At 48.9% G+C, this 13,318-nt stretch overlaps 1 protein-coding gene and 4 non-coding genes across 5 annotated transcripts; all 5 read left to right on the forward strand.

The window, feature by feature from the left end:
* The first annotated feature begins 6,767 nt into the window (after positions 1-6,767).
* RPS8 (ribosomal protein S8) lies at positions 6,768-10,685 on the forward strand. Its single transcript, XM_002750741.7, has 6 exons — positions 6,768-6,842; positions 7,267-7,373; positions 7,886-7,985; positions 9,581-9,756; positions 9,964-10,093; positions 10,523-10,685. Exons 1-6 carry the CDS (start codon positions 6,839-6,841, stop codon positions 10,630-10,632), a joined length of 627 nt encoding a protein of 208 aa, XP_002750787.1. The 5' UTR covers positions 6,768-6,838; the 3' UTR covers positions 10,633-10,685.
* On the forward strand, positions 7,100-7,179 carry LOC118143458 (small nucleolar RNA SNORD55/SNORD39). Its single transcript, XR_004727670.1, has one exon. It is a non-coding gene; the product is annotated as a small nucleolar RNA SNORD55/SNORD39 (small nucleolar RNA).
* On the forward strand, positions 7,700-7,803 carry LOC118143467 (small nucleolar RNA SNORD46). The gene has a single exon (XR_004727679.1). It is a non-coding gene; the product is annotated as a small nucleolar RNA SNORD46 (small nucleolar RNA).
* LOC118143466 (small nucleolar RNA SNORD38) lies at positions 9,814-9,881 on the forward strand. Its single transcript, XR_004727678.1, has one exon. It is a non-coding gene; the product is annotated as a small nucleolar RNA SNORD38 (small nucleolar RNA).
* Positions 10,356-10,424, forward strand: LOC118143464 (small nucleolar RNA SNORD38). The gene has a single exon (XR_004727676.1). It is a non-coding gene; the product is annotated as a small nucleolar RNA SNORD38 (small nucleolar RNA).
* Positions 10,686-13,318: the final 2,633 nt, after the last annotated feature.

Consider the following 13,318-nt stretch of genomic DNA (forward strand, 5'->3'; position numbering starts at 1 on the left):
AGTAGAGATGGAGTTTCGCCACATTGGCCAGGCTGCTCTTTTACACTTAACCTCAGGTGATACACTCCCTCAGCCTTCCGAAGTGCTGGATTACAGGCATGAGCCACCAGAGCCACCACACGCCTAATAATCACTTTTGAGTCCTCATTTTAACTAGCATTCACAGCAGCATATTAAACGATAGCAGCACCCTCAGGCGGTTTTCCTCTTACCACTCGAATTGCTCTTTCTGTATCATTTGCCAGCTGTTTTTCTCTATCTGGCCTCGAAATGTTGACATTCCTTTTTTTTTTTTGAGATGGAGTTTCACTCTTGTTGCCCAGGCTGGAGTGCAATGGCATGATCTCAGCTCACTGCAACCTCCGCCTCCTGGATTCAAGTGATTCTCCTGCCTCAGCCCCCTGAGTTGTTGAGATTACTGGCATGTGCCACCACACCCGACTAATTTTGTATTTTTAGTAGAGATGGGGTTTCACCATGTTGGCCAGGCTGGTCTCAAACTCCTGACCTCAAGTGATCCACCCATCTTGGCCTCATAGTATGTTGGAAATTACAGTCATGAGCCACCAAGCCCAGCTGAAATGTTGACATTCCTAGCCTTCAACCTGTGGCTCTTTCTTATATTTCTTTTAAAAAGAAAAAAAAAAAAGACAGCTGAAGTGGCTGCTTAGGTCAATTCTTTTTTTTTTTGACACAAGGTCTTGCTCTGTTGACCAGGCTGGAGTAGGGTGGCACGATCATAGCTCACTGTAACCTTGAATTGCAGGCTCAAGCCATCCTATAGCCTCAACCTCCCTAGTAGCCAGGACTACCAGCACATACCACCATGCCTAGCTCCTACATTATTATTATTATTTTTTTTTTTTTGAGTTTCGCTGTTGTTACCCAAACTGGAGTGCAATGGCATGATCTCAGCTCACCGCAACCTCTGCCTTCTGGGTTCAAGCAATTCTCCTGCCTCAGCCTCCCGAGTAGCTGGGACTACAGGTGTGCACCACCATGCCCAGCTAATTTTTGTATTTTTTTTTTTTTTTTTTTTTGAGGCAGAGTTTCGCTCTTGTTACCCAGGCTTGTTGTTACCCAGACTGGAGTGCAATGGCGTGATCTCGGCTCACCGCAACCTCCGCCTCCTGGGTTCAGGCAATTCTCCTGCCTCAGCCTCCTGAGTAGCTGGGATTACAGGCACGCACCACCATGCCCAGCTAATTTTTTGTATTTTTAGTAGAGACGCGGTTTCACCATGTTGACCAGGATGGTCTCGATCTCTTGACCTTGTGATCCACCCACCTCGGCCTCCCAAAGTGCTGGGATTACAAGCTTGAGCCACCGTGCCCGGCCTTTTTTGTATTTTTTTTAGTAGAGACGGGGTTTCACCATGTTGACCACGATGGTCTCGATCTCTTGACCTCGTGATCCACCCACCTCGGCCTCCCAAAGTGCTGGGATTATAGGCGTGAGCCACCGAGCCCGGCCTATTATTATTTTTTTTGATACAGTCTTGCTCTGTTGCTGGGCTGGAGCTCAATGATGCAATCTCAGCTCACTGCAACTTCTGCCTCCCAGGTTCAAGCAATTCTGCCTCAGCCTCCTGAGTAGTTGGGACTACAGGCACATGCCACCACCCCCAGCTAATTTTTATATTTTAGTGCAGACAGGGTTTTACCATGTTGGCCAGGATTGTCTTGATCTCTTGACCTCGTGATCCACCTGCCTCGGCCTCCCAAAGTGCTGCTGGGATTACAGGTGTGAGCTATGGCACCCGGCCTCCTACACATTCTTTGTTGTTGTTGTTTTCTTTGTTTATTTATTTTTCTTTGTTTGTTTTGTTCCCTACATATTCTTTATAAGAAATGATGTCTGGGCACAGTGACTCACGCCTATAATCCCAGCACTTTGAAAGGCTGAGGCGAGCGGATCACCAGTTCAGGAGTTCAAAACCAGCCTGGCCAAGATGGTGAAACCTTGTCTCTACTAAAAATACAAAAATTAGTCAAGTGTGGTGGCAGGCACCTGTAATCCCCAGCTACTCAAGAGGCTGAGGCAGGAGAATTGCTTGACCTGGGAGGCAGAGGTAGCAGTGAGCCAAGATTGCACCACTGCACTCCAGCCTGAGCGACAGAGCAAGACTACATCTCAAAAAAAATAAATGTTAAAGACTATACTTTAGGGATCATTTCTATAGTTTGTTGATAGAGAAGATTCCCTGAACATGTAGATCACTGTACAAAAACCAAATCAAAATGGATTAAAGACTTAAATCTAGGCCAGGCACAGTGGCTCACACCTGTAATCCCAGCACTTTGGGAGGCTGAGGTGGGCAGATCTCCTGAGTTTAGGAGTTCAAGACCAGCCTGGCCAACATGGCAAAACCCTGTCTCTACTAAAAACACAAAAATGAGCCAGGCATGGTGGCACATGTCTGTAATCCCAGCTACTCAGGAGGCTGGGGCAGAAGAATTGCTTGAACCCAGGAAGCGGAGGTTGCAGTGAGCTGGGATCCCCCATTTCACTCTAGACTGAGTGACAAAAGCGAGACTCCATCTCAAAAAAAAAAAAAAGGCTTAAATCTAAGACCTCAAACTATGAAACTACTACAAGAAAACACTGGGGGAAATCTCCAGGATGTTGGTTTGGAGTAATACCCCATAAGCACAGGCAACTAAAGCAAAAAGGGACAAATGGGATCATATCAAGTTAAAAAGCTTCTGCACAGCAAAGGAAACAAAGTAAAGAGACAACCCACAGGTATTTGCAAACTACCCATCTGGCAAGGGTTTCATAACCAGAATATTTAAGGAGCTCAACTCTACAGGAAAAAAAACTAATAATCCGATCAAAAAATGGGCTAAAGATTTGAATAGACATTTCTGAAAGAGGACATACAAATGGCAAACAGGCATATGAAAAGGTGCTCAACACCGTGGATCATCAGAGAAATGAAAATCAAAACTACCATGAGATATCATCTCACCCCAGTTCAAATGGCTTATATCCAAAAGACAGGCAGTCACAAATGCTGGAGAGGATTTGGAGAAAAGGGAACCTTCGTACACTGTTGTTGGGAATATAAATTAGTACAACCACTATGGAGAATAGTTTGGAGAATCCTCCACTAGGTATACACTCGAAAGGAAATCAGGCTGGGAGCGATGGCTCATGCCTGTAATCCCAACACTTTGGGAGGCCAAAGCGGATCACTTGAGGTCAGGAGTTCAAGACCAGCCTGGCCAACATGGTGAAACCCCATCTCTGTTACAAATTCAAAAATTTGCTGGGCATGGTGGCCCATGCCTGTAACCCCAGCTACTTGGCAAGCTGAGGCATGAGAATCGCTTGAACCAAGGAGATGAAGGTTGTAGTGAGTTGAGATTACACCACTGCACTCCAGCCTGGGCAACAGAACAAGACTTTCTCAAAAAAAAAAATTAAAGTTAAAAAAGATGAGCTGGGTGTAGTGGCTCATGCCTGTAATCCCAACACTTTGGTAGGCCAAGGTGAGCGTTGGGAGTCACCTGAGGTTGGGGAGTTTGAGACCAGCCTGACCAACGTGGAGAAACCCCATCTCTACTAAAAATACAGAATCAGCTGGGTGTGGTGGCACATGCTTGTAATCCCAGCTACTTGGGAGGCTGAGGCAGGAGAACTGCCTGAACCTGGAAGGCAGAGTTGCAGTGAGCTGAGATCACGCCACTGCACTCCAGCCTGGGTGACAGAGTAAGACTCCATCTAAAAGAAAAAAAAAAAAAAAAAAATGAATGGATAAAATGTGGTACATATGAATAAAAACAAAATAAAGAAAAAGGGAAAAAAACATGGTACATACACACAATGGATTACTATTCAGCCATAAAAAAAGAATGAGATCCTGTCATTTGCAACAACATGGGTGGAACTGGAGGTCATTATGTTAAGTGAAATAAGCTGGGTACAGAAAGACAAATGTATGCAGAGAATTGCACGTTCTCACTTATTTTTAGGATCTAAAAAAACAACTGAACTCATAAACCTAACCATAGAGAGCAGACGGGTGGTTACCAGAGGCTAGAAAGGGTAATGGGAGGGTAGCAGGGCAGTGGGGATTGCTGATGCGTACAAAAATTAAATGTCAGAATAAATAAAACCTACTATTTGATACCAAAACATGGTGACTATAATCAATAGTAACTTAATTGTATATTTTCTTTTTTATTTTTTTAAAAGACGGGATTTCACCATGTTGGTCAGGCTGGTCTTGAACTCCCGACCTCAGGTGATCCGCCCACCTTGGCCTCCAAAGTGCTTGGATTACAGGTGTGAACCACCACACCCGGCCTGTATATTTTATTTTTTTGAGATGGAGTCTTACTCTGTCATCCAGGCTGAAGTGAGCGCATTGGTGCCATCTCTGCTCACTGCAACCTTCACCTCCCCAGTTCAAGCGATTATCTTGCCTTAGCCTCCGGAGTTGCTGGGATTACGGGCACTTGCCACCACGCCCAGCTAATTTAATTTTTTTTAGTAGAGACAGGGTTTCACCATGTTGGCCAGGCTGGTCTGAACTCCTGACCTCAGGTCAGGAGTTCTACCCACCTTGGCCTCCCAAAGTGCTGGAATTACAGGCATGAGTCACCACACCTTGCCAGGGTTCAAGCTATTCTTATGCCTCAGTCTCCCGAGTAGCTGGAATTGCAGGTGTCACGAACCATTAGTGTCAGCTACTCCGGGAGGCTGAGGCAGGAGAATCAGTTGAACCCAGGAAGCGGAGATTGCAGTGAGCCAACACCGAGCCACTGCAATCTATCCTGGGTGACACCACATCCAGCTAACTTTTGTATTTTTAGTAGAGATGGTATCTCCCCATGTTGGCCAGGCTTGTCTTGAATTGCTGGCCTTAAGTGATCCGCCCACCTCAGCCTACCAAAGTGCTGGGATTAATTGGATTGTTTGTAATTTATGGGATAAATGCTTGAGGGGATGGATATCCCATTCTCCATGATGTGCTTACTTCACATTGCATGCTTGTAACAAAACATGTCATGTACCCCATAAATATATATACCTACTATGTACCCACAGAGTTTTTTTTTTTTTTAGTATAGAGACTGGGTTTCATCATGTTGGTCAGGCTGGTCTTGAACTCCTGACCTCAGGTGGTCCACTCGCCTCAGCCTCCCACAGTGCTGGGATTACAGGCTTGAGCCACCACGCCCAGCCTTTTTTTTTTTTAAACGTAGTCTCGATCTGTCACCCAGGATAGATTGCAGTGGCTCGGTGTTGGCTCACTGCAATCTCCGCTTCCTGGGTTCAACTGATTCTCCTGCCTCAGCCTCCCGGAGTAGCTGACACTAATGGTTCGTGACACCATGCCCGTCTTAAGTTTTGTATTTTTTTTGGGTAGAGACTCGGTTTCACCATGGTGGCCAGGCTGATCTCGAACTCCTGACCTCGTGATCCTCCCGCCTCGGCCTCCCAAAAGTGCTAAGATTACAGGCATGAGCCACCTCGTCCAGCCTAAAAAAAAAATTTTTTTTTTTTTTGAGACGGAGTTTTGCTCGTTGCCCAGGCTGGAGTGCAGTGGCCTAATCTTGGCTCACCACAACCTCCGCCTCCTGGGTTCAAGCGATTCTCCTGACTCAGCCACCCAAGTAGCTGGGATTACAGGCATGTACCACCGTGCCCGGCTAATTTTTTGTATTTTTAGTAGAGAAGGGGTTTCACGGTGTTGGCCAGGATGGTCTCGATTTCTTGACCTCGTGATCCACCCGCCTCGGCCTCCCAAAGTGCTGGGATTACAGGCGTGAGCCACCGCGCCCGGCCCTAAAAAATATTTTTAATTAAAAAATATATATCCTTCTAGCTCAGAAAAAAAAAAAAAAAAGTTAGCTGACCCCTCTTTTATACTCTTCCTAAGTTCCGTTCATTTTGGTGGCTTTAATTAATTGCCATTTATAAACCAAAGATTTCCAAAATAACATCTTCAGTGCAGATCCCTTATAAGGATGACCAGTCATGAATATTCAGCTTCCTACCTGTCTTTCCCAGTTATAAGATTTAGCAAAACATCAAAATGAACGTGTCCAGAACAGCTCCTACCTAGGCCTAACCCATCTCAGTAAATGGTCCCAATATTTATCCAACGGATCAAATGAGAATTTTAAGAATCCTTACTGGCCGGGCGCGGTGGCTCACGCCTGTAATCCCAGTACTCTGGGAGGTCAGGAGTTCGAGACCAGCCTGACCAACATGGAGAAACTCCGTCTCTACTAAAAATACAAAATTAGCTAGGCGTGGTGGCGCATGCCTGTAATCCCAGCTACTCGGGAGGCTGAGGCAGGAGAATCGCTTGAACCCGGGAGGGGGAGGTTGCGGTAAACCGAGATCACGCCACTGCACTCCAGACTGGGCAACAAACGCGAAACTCAAAAAAAAAAAAAAAAAAAAAAAAAAAATCCTTGACACTGCCCTCTCCCTCAATCCCCATAGCCAATCTACCACCAAACCCTTCAAAACAAAACCAAGTCCACACTCGTTTCCAGCTCCACTGCCTTCCAGCCTTTTCCAACGCAGCCGCATCCACATCTCATCCTAAACGACTGCGGCAGCCTCAGAAAGGAGTCAACAAGCACGCATCTGCAGATGCCGCAGACTCCCCTCCTCCAGCCCAAGGTCTGACGGGGGTCAACAGAGGGTCGACAGCCCAAGGGCCCTTCCCCCGCCCGAGGCGCGGCAGTAGACACGTAAGTCTCGTCGCCCGACGTTGTTTCGGCGCTCAGAAACAACGTAAAGGTGGGGGCGGGGCAGCGTTTTACAAACCGGACCGTGAATCTGCGCGGTTTCTCTTTCCAGCCAGCGCCGAGCGATGGGTGAGTGTCGCTCTGCTTAGAGGCGGCTGATTGGGGGTGGCGAGTTCAATCCGACCCCATCTTGCTTCACAGCTTACTGAGGAGTCCAGGCGCCCCGACCCCCAGCCAGGAAAAGCCACTAAGAGGAGCAGCCCTCGGGTTTCGGCCGCCGAGCCTCTCTCTGGGGCTGCGAAGGGCGGGGGCTCTGGGCTCTGGGCTGCGGGCTCCTAGCGGCGCCAACATGGCTGCCGCGAGAAGTAGGCCCCGGTCGGGCCGCACGTGTATGATGACAGTTACGAGATGCTGCAGACTCCCGAGTGCGCGGTGGGGAAGCCAACCTTGGAGAGCTGAGCGTGCGGCCGGCCAGGCGCGGGGGTCCGGAGCTGGCGAGTCGCCAGCACCGAGTCCCAGTGACTCAAGCTTCTGTCCCCGCTTCCACATGCAGGCATCTCTCGGGACAACTGGCACAAGCGCCGCAAGACCGGGGGCAAGAGAAAGCCCTACCACAAGAAGCGGAAGTATGAGTTGGGGCGCCCGGCTGCCAACACCAAGGTGGGTGCGAGCGTGTGCCTGGCCGCCCGGGAGGTCACCTTCCCCTGCTCTCCAGCGTTCTCAGGTCTCTCCGTGTGACGGTTGTGCGTTCTTTCTGTAGTAAGGCCTGGGTGTCCTCCCCGCATTTGCTTGTTAGATAGGTACCAAAGAGGAATGCTCCCTCAGGCTCCCGTCCCCGGAGCTTAGGGTCTCAGACGGCTACTGTGTGGGGACTTAAGCTTCTGGAGGGCGGTGCCTCGCGTAATAGTCGGAAGACTGGTCTTTTGTTTTTTTTTTTACAGAGGTTTAATTTTAAGAGTTTGGGGTCAGGCTTTCCTCTTGGAGGCAAGTAGGGTGATGAAAAAGAATCCTTAGGCGTGGTTGTGGCCGTCTTGGTCGCTTTCGTGCCACTTGCCAATGCTAGGACATGTCATAGTTACACTGACTGTTGCCTCCTCACGGCCCAGGTTCCTCTCCCTCTCTTGCCTTGCTTTCCCTGGTAACCCTAGTTCCTGTCACCTTCTGTTTTCCAGATTGGCCCCCGCCGCATCCACACAGTCCGTGTGCGGGGCGGTAACAAGAAATACCGTGCCCTGAGGCTAGACGTGGGAAATTTCTCCTGGGGCTCAGAGTGTGAGTGAAGCCCTTTGGGAGTGGGTGGGAAAACTCAGCTTTTTTTTCTCTCTTTTTTTTTTTTAAGAGACAGAGTCTCCCTATGTTGCCCAGGCTGGAGTGCAGTAGCTATGCACAGGCTCGATCCCACTACTGATCAGCACAGGAGTTTTGACCTGCTCCACTTCCGACCTGGACGGGTTCACCCCTCCTTAGGCAACCTGGTGATACCCCGTTCTCGGGAGTCACCATATTGATGCCAAACTAAGTGCGGACACCAGATCAGCAGAGCGCGCTACAGCCCAGAACTCCTCTCCAGCCTCAGCCTCTCGAGTAGCTGGGACTACAGGCATGCGCCACCTCACCCAGCCACCTAACCCTTCTTAAGATTCAGCAGTGGTGGCTCATGCTTGTAATCCTACAACTTTGGGAGGCCAAGACGGGTAGATCACCTGAGGTTAGGAGTTGGAGACCAGCCTGGCCAACATGGCAAAACCCCATCTATACTAAAAATATTTAAAAAGTTATTCGGGCGTGGTAGCGTGCACCTGTAGTTCCAGCTACTTGGGAGGCTGAGGCACAAGAATTGCTTGAACCCAGGAGTTGGAGGTTGCATTGAGCTGAAATTGCCCACTGCAGCACTCCAGACTGGGCAACAGAGCAAGACTCTGGTAGTACTTTTGGCAGGAGGTCTGTGGCCTAGACCAAAGCATTTGAAGTTTCTCATTGCTGAAAGATCTTGAGGTAGCTGGAGAGTTCTCTCCACCCAGACTGTCCTGTTTTGATCTCTTTTCTTTTTTGAGACAGGGTCTCTTACTCAGGCCGAAGTGCCAGTGGCACGATCTTGGCTCACTACAAACTCTGCCTCTGGGTTCAAGTGATCCTCCTTCAACCTCCCAAGTAGCTGGGATTACAGGCGTGTAACATCACGCCTGGCTTATTTTTAATTTTTTTGAGACGGAGTTTCGCTCTCGTTACCCAAGCTGGAGTGCAATGGCACGATCTCGGCTCACCGCAACCTCCGCCTCCTGGGTTCAGGCAATTCTCCTGCCTCAGCCTCCTGAGTAGCTGGGATTACAGGCATGAGACAGGCACGTGCCACCATGCCCGACTAATTTTTTTTTTTTTCGTATTTTTAGTAGAGACGGGGTTTCACCATGTTGATCAGGATGGTCTCGATCTCTTGACCTCGTGATCCACCCGCCTTGCCCTCCCAAAGTGCTGGGATTACAGGCTTGAGCCACCGCACCCGGCCTTATTTTTAATATTTTTAGTAGAAACTGGGTTTTACCATGTTGGCCAGACTGGTCTCAAAACTTCTGGCTTCAAGTGATCCACCCACCTCGACCTACCAGAGTGCTGGGATTACAGGCATGAGACACCACACCCCACCTGCTCTGATTTCTTAACTCCGCAGTCTGATAAAGACTGTGGTTTCCAAACATCACTAGAAATGTGGGTTAGGGAGTTGTGGAAGACTGATGCCCTGTGGCTCCTAAAGACTGAGAGTTCCCTTGTTTCTCCTTAAGGCCTCACAGAGCTGAAGAACCTGGAGGAGGGCACCCGGGCAATTTGGTCCTCCAGTTTACTTGATTCCAAATTTCTCCTGTGAGCAGGTTGTACTAGAAAAACAAGGATCATTGATGTTGTCTATAATGCATCTAATAACGAGCTGGTCCGTACCAAGACCCTGGTGAAGAATTGCATTGTGCTCATCGACAGCACGCCATACCGACAGTGGTACGAGTCCCACTATGCGCTGCCCCTGGGCCGCAAGAAGGGAGCCAAGCTGGTGCGTATTACTTCCCTGTAAGGATTGCAGGGTGGGCAGTGGGCAGCCTGACGACAGCCTTGTGGTGATAACTGTCCAGTTCTGCTACTGAAGGGAGAGGGATGAGAGCCTTTAGGTTGAGGAAGGCCAGCACTGGGGTATGCAGGGTTCATGAAGGCTCCCATGGCCTTCCTTCCCTGAGCTCATCTATTTGTATCCCCTTCTCAGACTCCTGAGGAAGAAGAGATTTTAAACAAAAAACGATCTAAAAAAATTCAGAAGAAATACGACGAAAGGAAAAAGAATGCCAAAATCAGCAGTCTACTGGAGGAGCAGTTCCAGCAGGGCAAGCTTCTTGGTGAGATGGCTGTCGTGTTGGAGGTGGGGTGTCGCAGAGATAGAGTGTGCCGTGGCATTTTTCCCTTGTCTCAGTTCCTTTGACTGCCAGCCTTGCAGTCTAAAGGGTTCATTGATAGTAGCGTCTGAACACAAAGGGGAACGTTTGGTCACCCTATTAGTGTGAAGCTGAAATGGGAAGCACTGGGTAGTAGGGTCTGCATAGGCCCTCGCTTGGAGTTTTAGAGTATTTTGGGAAGTCGCTGCCCAGGCTGAGGGGGCTGTCTCAGTGATGAAAACTTTGTCCAGTTCTGCTACTGACATTAAGTGACGATAAAGTGTGTCTGAGGAGACAGCAGGCTCATGCTTGCCCCCAGGATACCTGAAACTATGGAGAGGTTTGGGTAGAGCCACCTTGTCGTTGTGCGAAGAACCATGTACTCTCTTGCAGCATGCATCGCTTCAAGGCCGGGACAGTGTGGCCGAGCAGATGGCTATGTGCTAGAGGGCAAAGAGTTGGAGTTCTATCTTAGGAAAATCAAGGCCCGGAAAGGCAAATAAATCCTTGTTTTCTCTCTTCACCCATGTAATAAAGGTGTGTATTGTTCTGTTCACACATTTGTGTTGCCTAAGTATTTGTTTCTCTGCTTTTCTTGCCCCTGTAAAATTGATGAGATACAGTGGCTGCAACCCCTTGCCTAACCTCTCCCTCCTACTGTCCTAATCGGCTCACCACACTATATAAAGTCCCTGTTCTCAACTCCATCTCCCCAAAGGCCGGATTTATTATGTAGGCTATGTCTATAATGGAGGAACATTTCTCACCACATTTTGGTGGGACTAGGGATGTTGCAGAGGCTGTGAAAGGGGTATCTCAACCTTGGGGTTCAATTGTGTGCTGAGTCATGATTAGAATCTCAGGCTGTGTTGCATCTATTGTAAGATTACCAGTGATTTCTGCCTTGCTTGGTGTCCCAAGGGTCACTTCTTTGACTTAAACTTGCCCTGTCAAACCCTTAACATCTGCACTTGAGTTTTTTCTTTGAGATAGTCTCTGTCAGCCAGGCTGGAGTGCAGTGGCATGATCATGATTCACTGCAGCCTTGACATCTGGGCTCAAGTAATTCTGTGCCAGACTCCCAAGTAGCTGAGACTATAGGCACATACCACTGCACCTATTATTTATTTATTGGGTAGAGACGGTCTCATTTTATTGCCCAGGTCTTGAAATCCTGGGCTTAAGCAGTCTCACCTTTGCTCCCAAAGTGTTGGGTTTCAGGCATGAGCCACGACACCCAGCTTTGCACTTGGGTTTTGTTTTGGATTTTATTGACGACAGTCTCACTTGGTTGCCCAGGCTGCATTGCAGTGGTGTGCAGTCTTGCCTTACGGCAACCTCCACCTCCACCTCCTGGGTTCAAGCAATTCTCATGCTTCAGCCTTCTGAGTAGCTGGGATTACAGGCATGCACTGCCATGCCCAAGTAATATGTTGTATTTTTAGTAGAGAGGGTTTCACTGTTGGCTAGGGTGGTCTCCAACTCCTGTTCTCAAGTAATCCACCTGCCTTGGCCTTCCAAAGTGCTGGAATTACAGGCATGAGCCACCATGCCCAACTTTGTGCTTAGATACTGTAATAGGGCTCTCAAAAGGCCAACATTTTCAAAACTGGTATCTTGTCTGTTCCCACCTGCCATGTTCCTCAGTTTGAAGAGTCAGGGTCTCAAACTTTTGGCGAGGCTGGAGTGCAGTGGAGCAATCATTGCTCAATACAGCCTCAGTCTACTGAGTAGCTGGGACTACAGCTATGGTGCAGTGCCCAGAATGATAATTTTCTTGTAGAGATGGGGTTTTATGTTTCTCAGGCTAATCCTGAGCTCCTGGGCTCTAGCAATCCTGCTTTGGTCTCCCAAAGTGCTGGGATTATGCACGTGAGGCACCGCACCCAGCCAAAAAAAAATTTTTTTTCAGATGGAGTCTAGCTCTGTCGCAGAGGCTGGAGTGCAGTGGCAGGATCTTAGCTCACTGCAACCTCTGCCTCCCAAGACCAGGCAAATCTCTGCTTCAGCCTCCCGAGTAGCTGGGATTACAGGGGCCCACCACCACCATGCCCAGCTAATTTTTTTTTTGTATTTTTAGTAGAGACAGGGTTTCGCTATCTTGGCCAGGCTGCTCTTGAACTCCTGACCTTGTGATCAACCCGCCTCAGCTTCCCAAAGTGCTAGAATTACGGGTGTGAGCCACCACACCTGGCTTTTTTTTTTTGAGACGGAGTTTTGCTCTTGTTACCCAGGCTGGAGTGTAATGGCGCGATCTCGGCTCACCGCAACCTTCGCCCCCTGGGTTCAGGCAATTCTGCCTCAGCCTCCCGAGTAGCTGGGATTACAGGCACGCACCACCATGCCCAGCTAATTTTTTGTATTTTTAGTAGAGATGGGGTTTCGCCATGTTGACCAGGATGGTCTCGATCTCTTGACCTCGTGATCCACCTGCCTCGGCCTCCCAAAGTGCTGCGATTACAGGCTTGAGCCACCGCGCCAGGCCGATAGCAGGCTTTAAGATTATGTTTTTAATGTAACAGCTTCCCATCTCATCCATGAAAATCCTTATCAAGTATGACAATGTGATCTAGCTCCTATAGTGACTCCATCAACCACACAACCATCCTGGCTTAGTGAACATACATGTACACATGCTATGCCCTTTGCTAGGCACATGCCTTCAAATATCCACCTGGGGCTGGACGCTGGGCATGGTGGCTCATGCCTGTAATCCCAGTACTTTGGGAGGCTTGCTTGAGGCCAGGAGATTGAGACCAACCTGGGCAACAAAGTGAGACCCTGTCTCTAAAGACAACCTGGCCAGGCGCGGTGGCTCACGCCTGTAATCCCAGCACTTTGGGAGGCCGAGGTGGGTGGATCACGAGGTCAAGAGATTGAGAACATCCTGGTCAACATGGTGAAATCCCGTCTCTACTAAAAATACAAAAAATTAGCTGGGCATGGTGGCGCGTGCCTGAAATCCCAGCTACTCGGGAGGCTGAGGCAGGAGAATTGCCTGAACCCAGGAGGCAGAGGTTGCGGTGAACCGAGATCGTGCCATTGCACTCCAGCCTGGGTAACGAGTGAAACTCCGTCTCAAAAAAAACAAAACCTGATTCATTCCCCTTCAGGTCTTTGCTATGTCACCCGAGTGAGTTCTTACCGGATCACAATATTTTAAGTTGCAGTTGCCCCTCCAAACTGTCT

Source organism: Callithrix jacchus, chromosome 7 (assembly GCF_049354715.1).
Source record: "Callithrix jacchus isolate 240 chromosome 7, calJac240_pri, whole genome shotgun sequence".
In the NCBI taxonomy this organism is placed as follows: domain Eukaryota; kingdom Metazoa; phylum Chordata; class Mammalia; order Primates; family Cebidae; genus Callithrix; species Callithrix jacchus.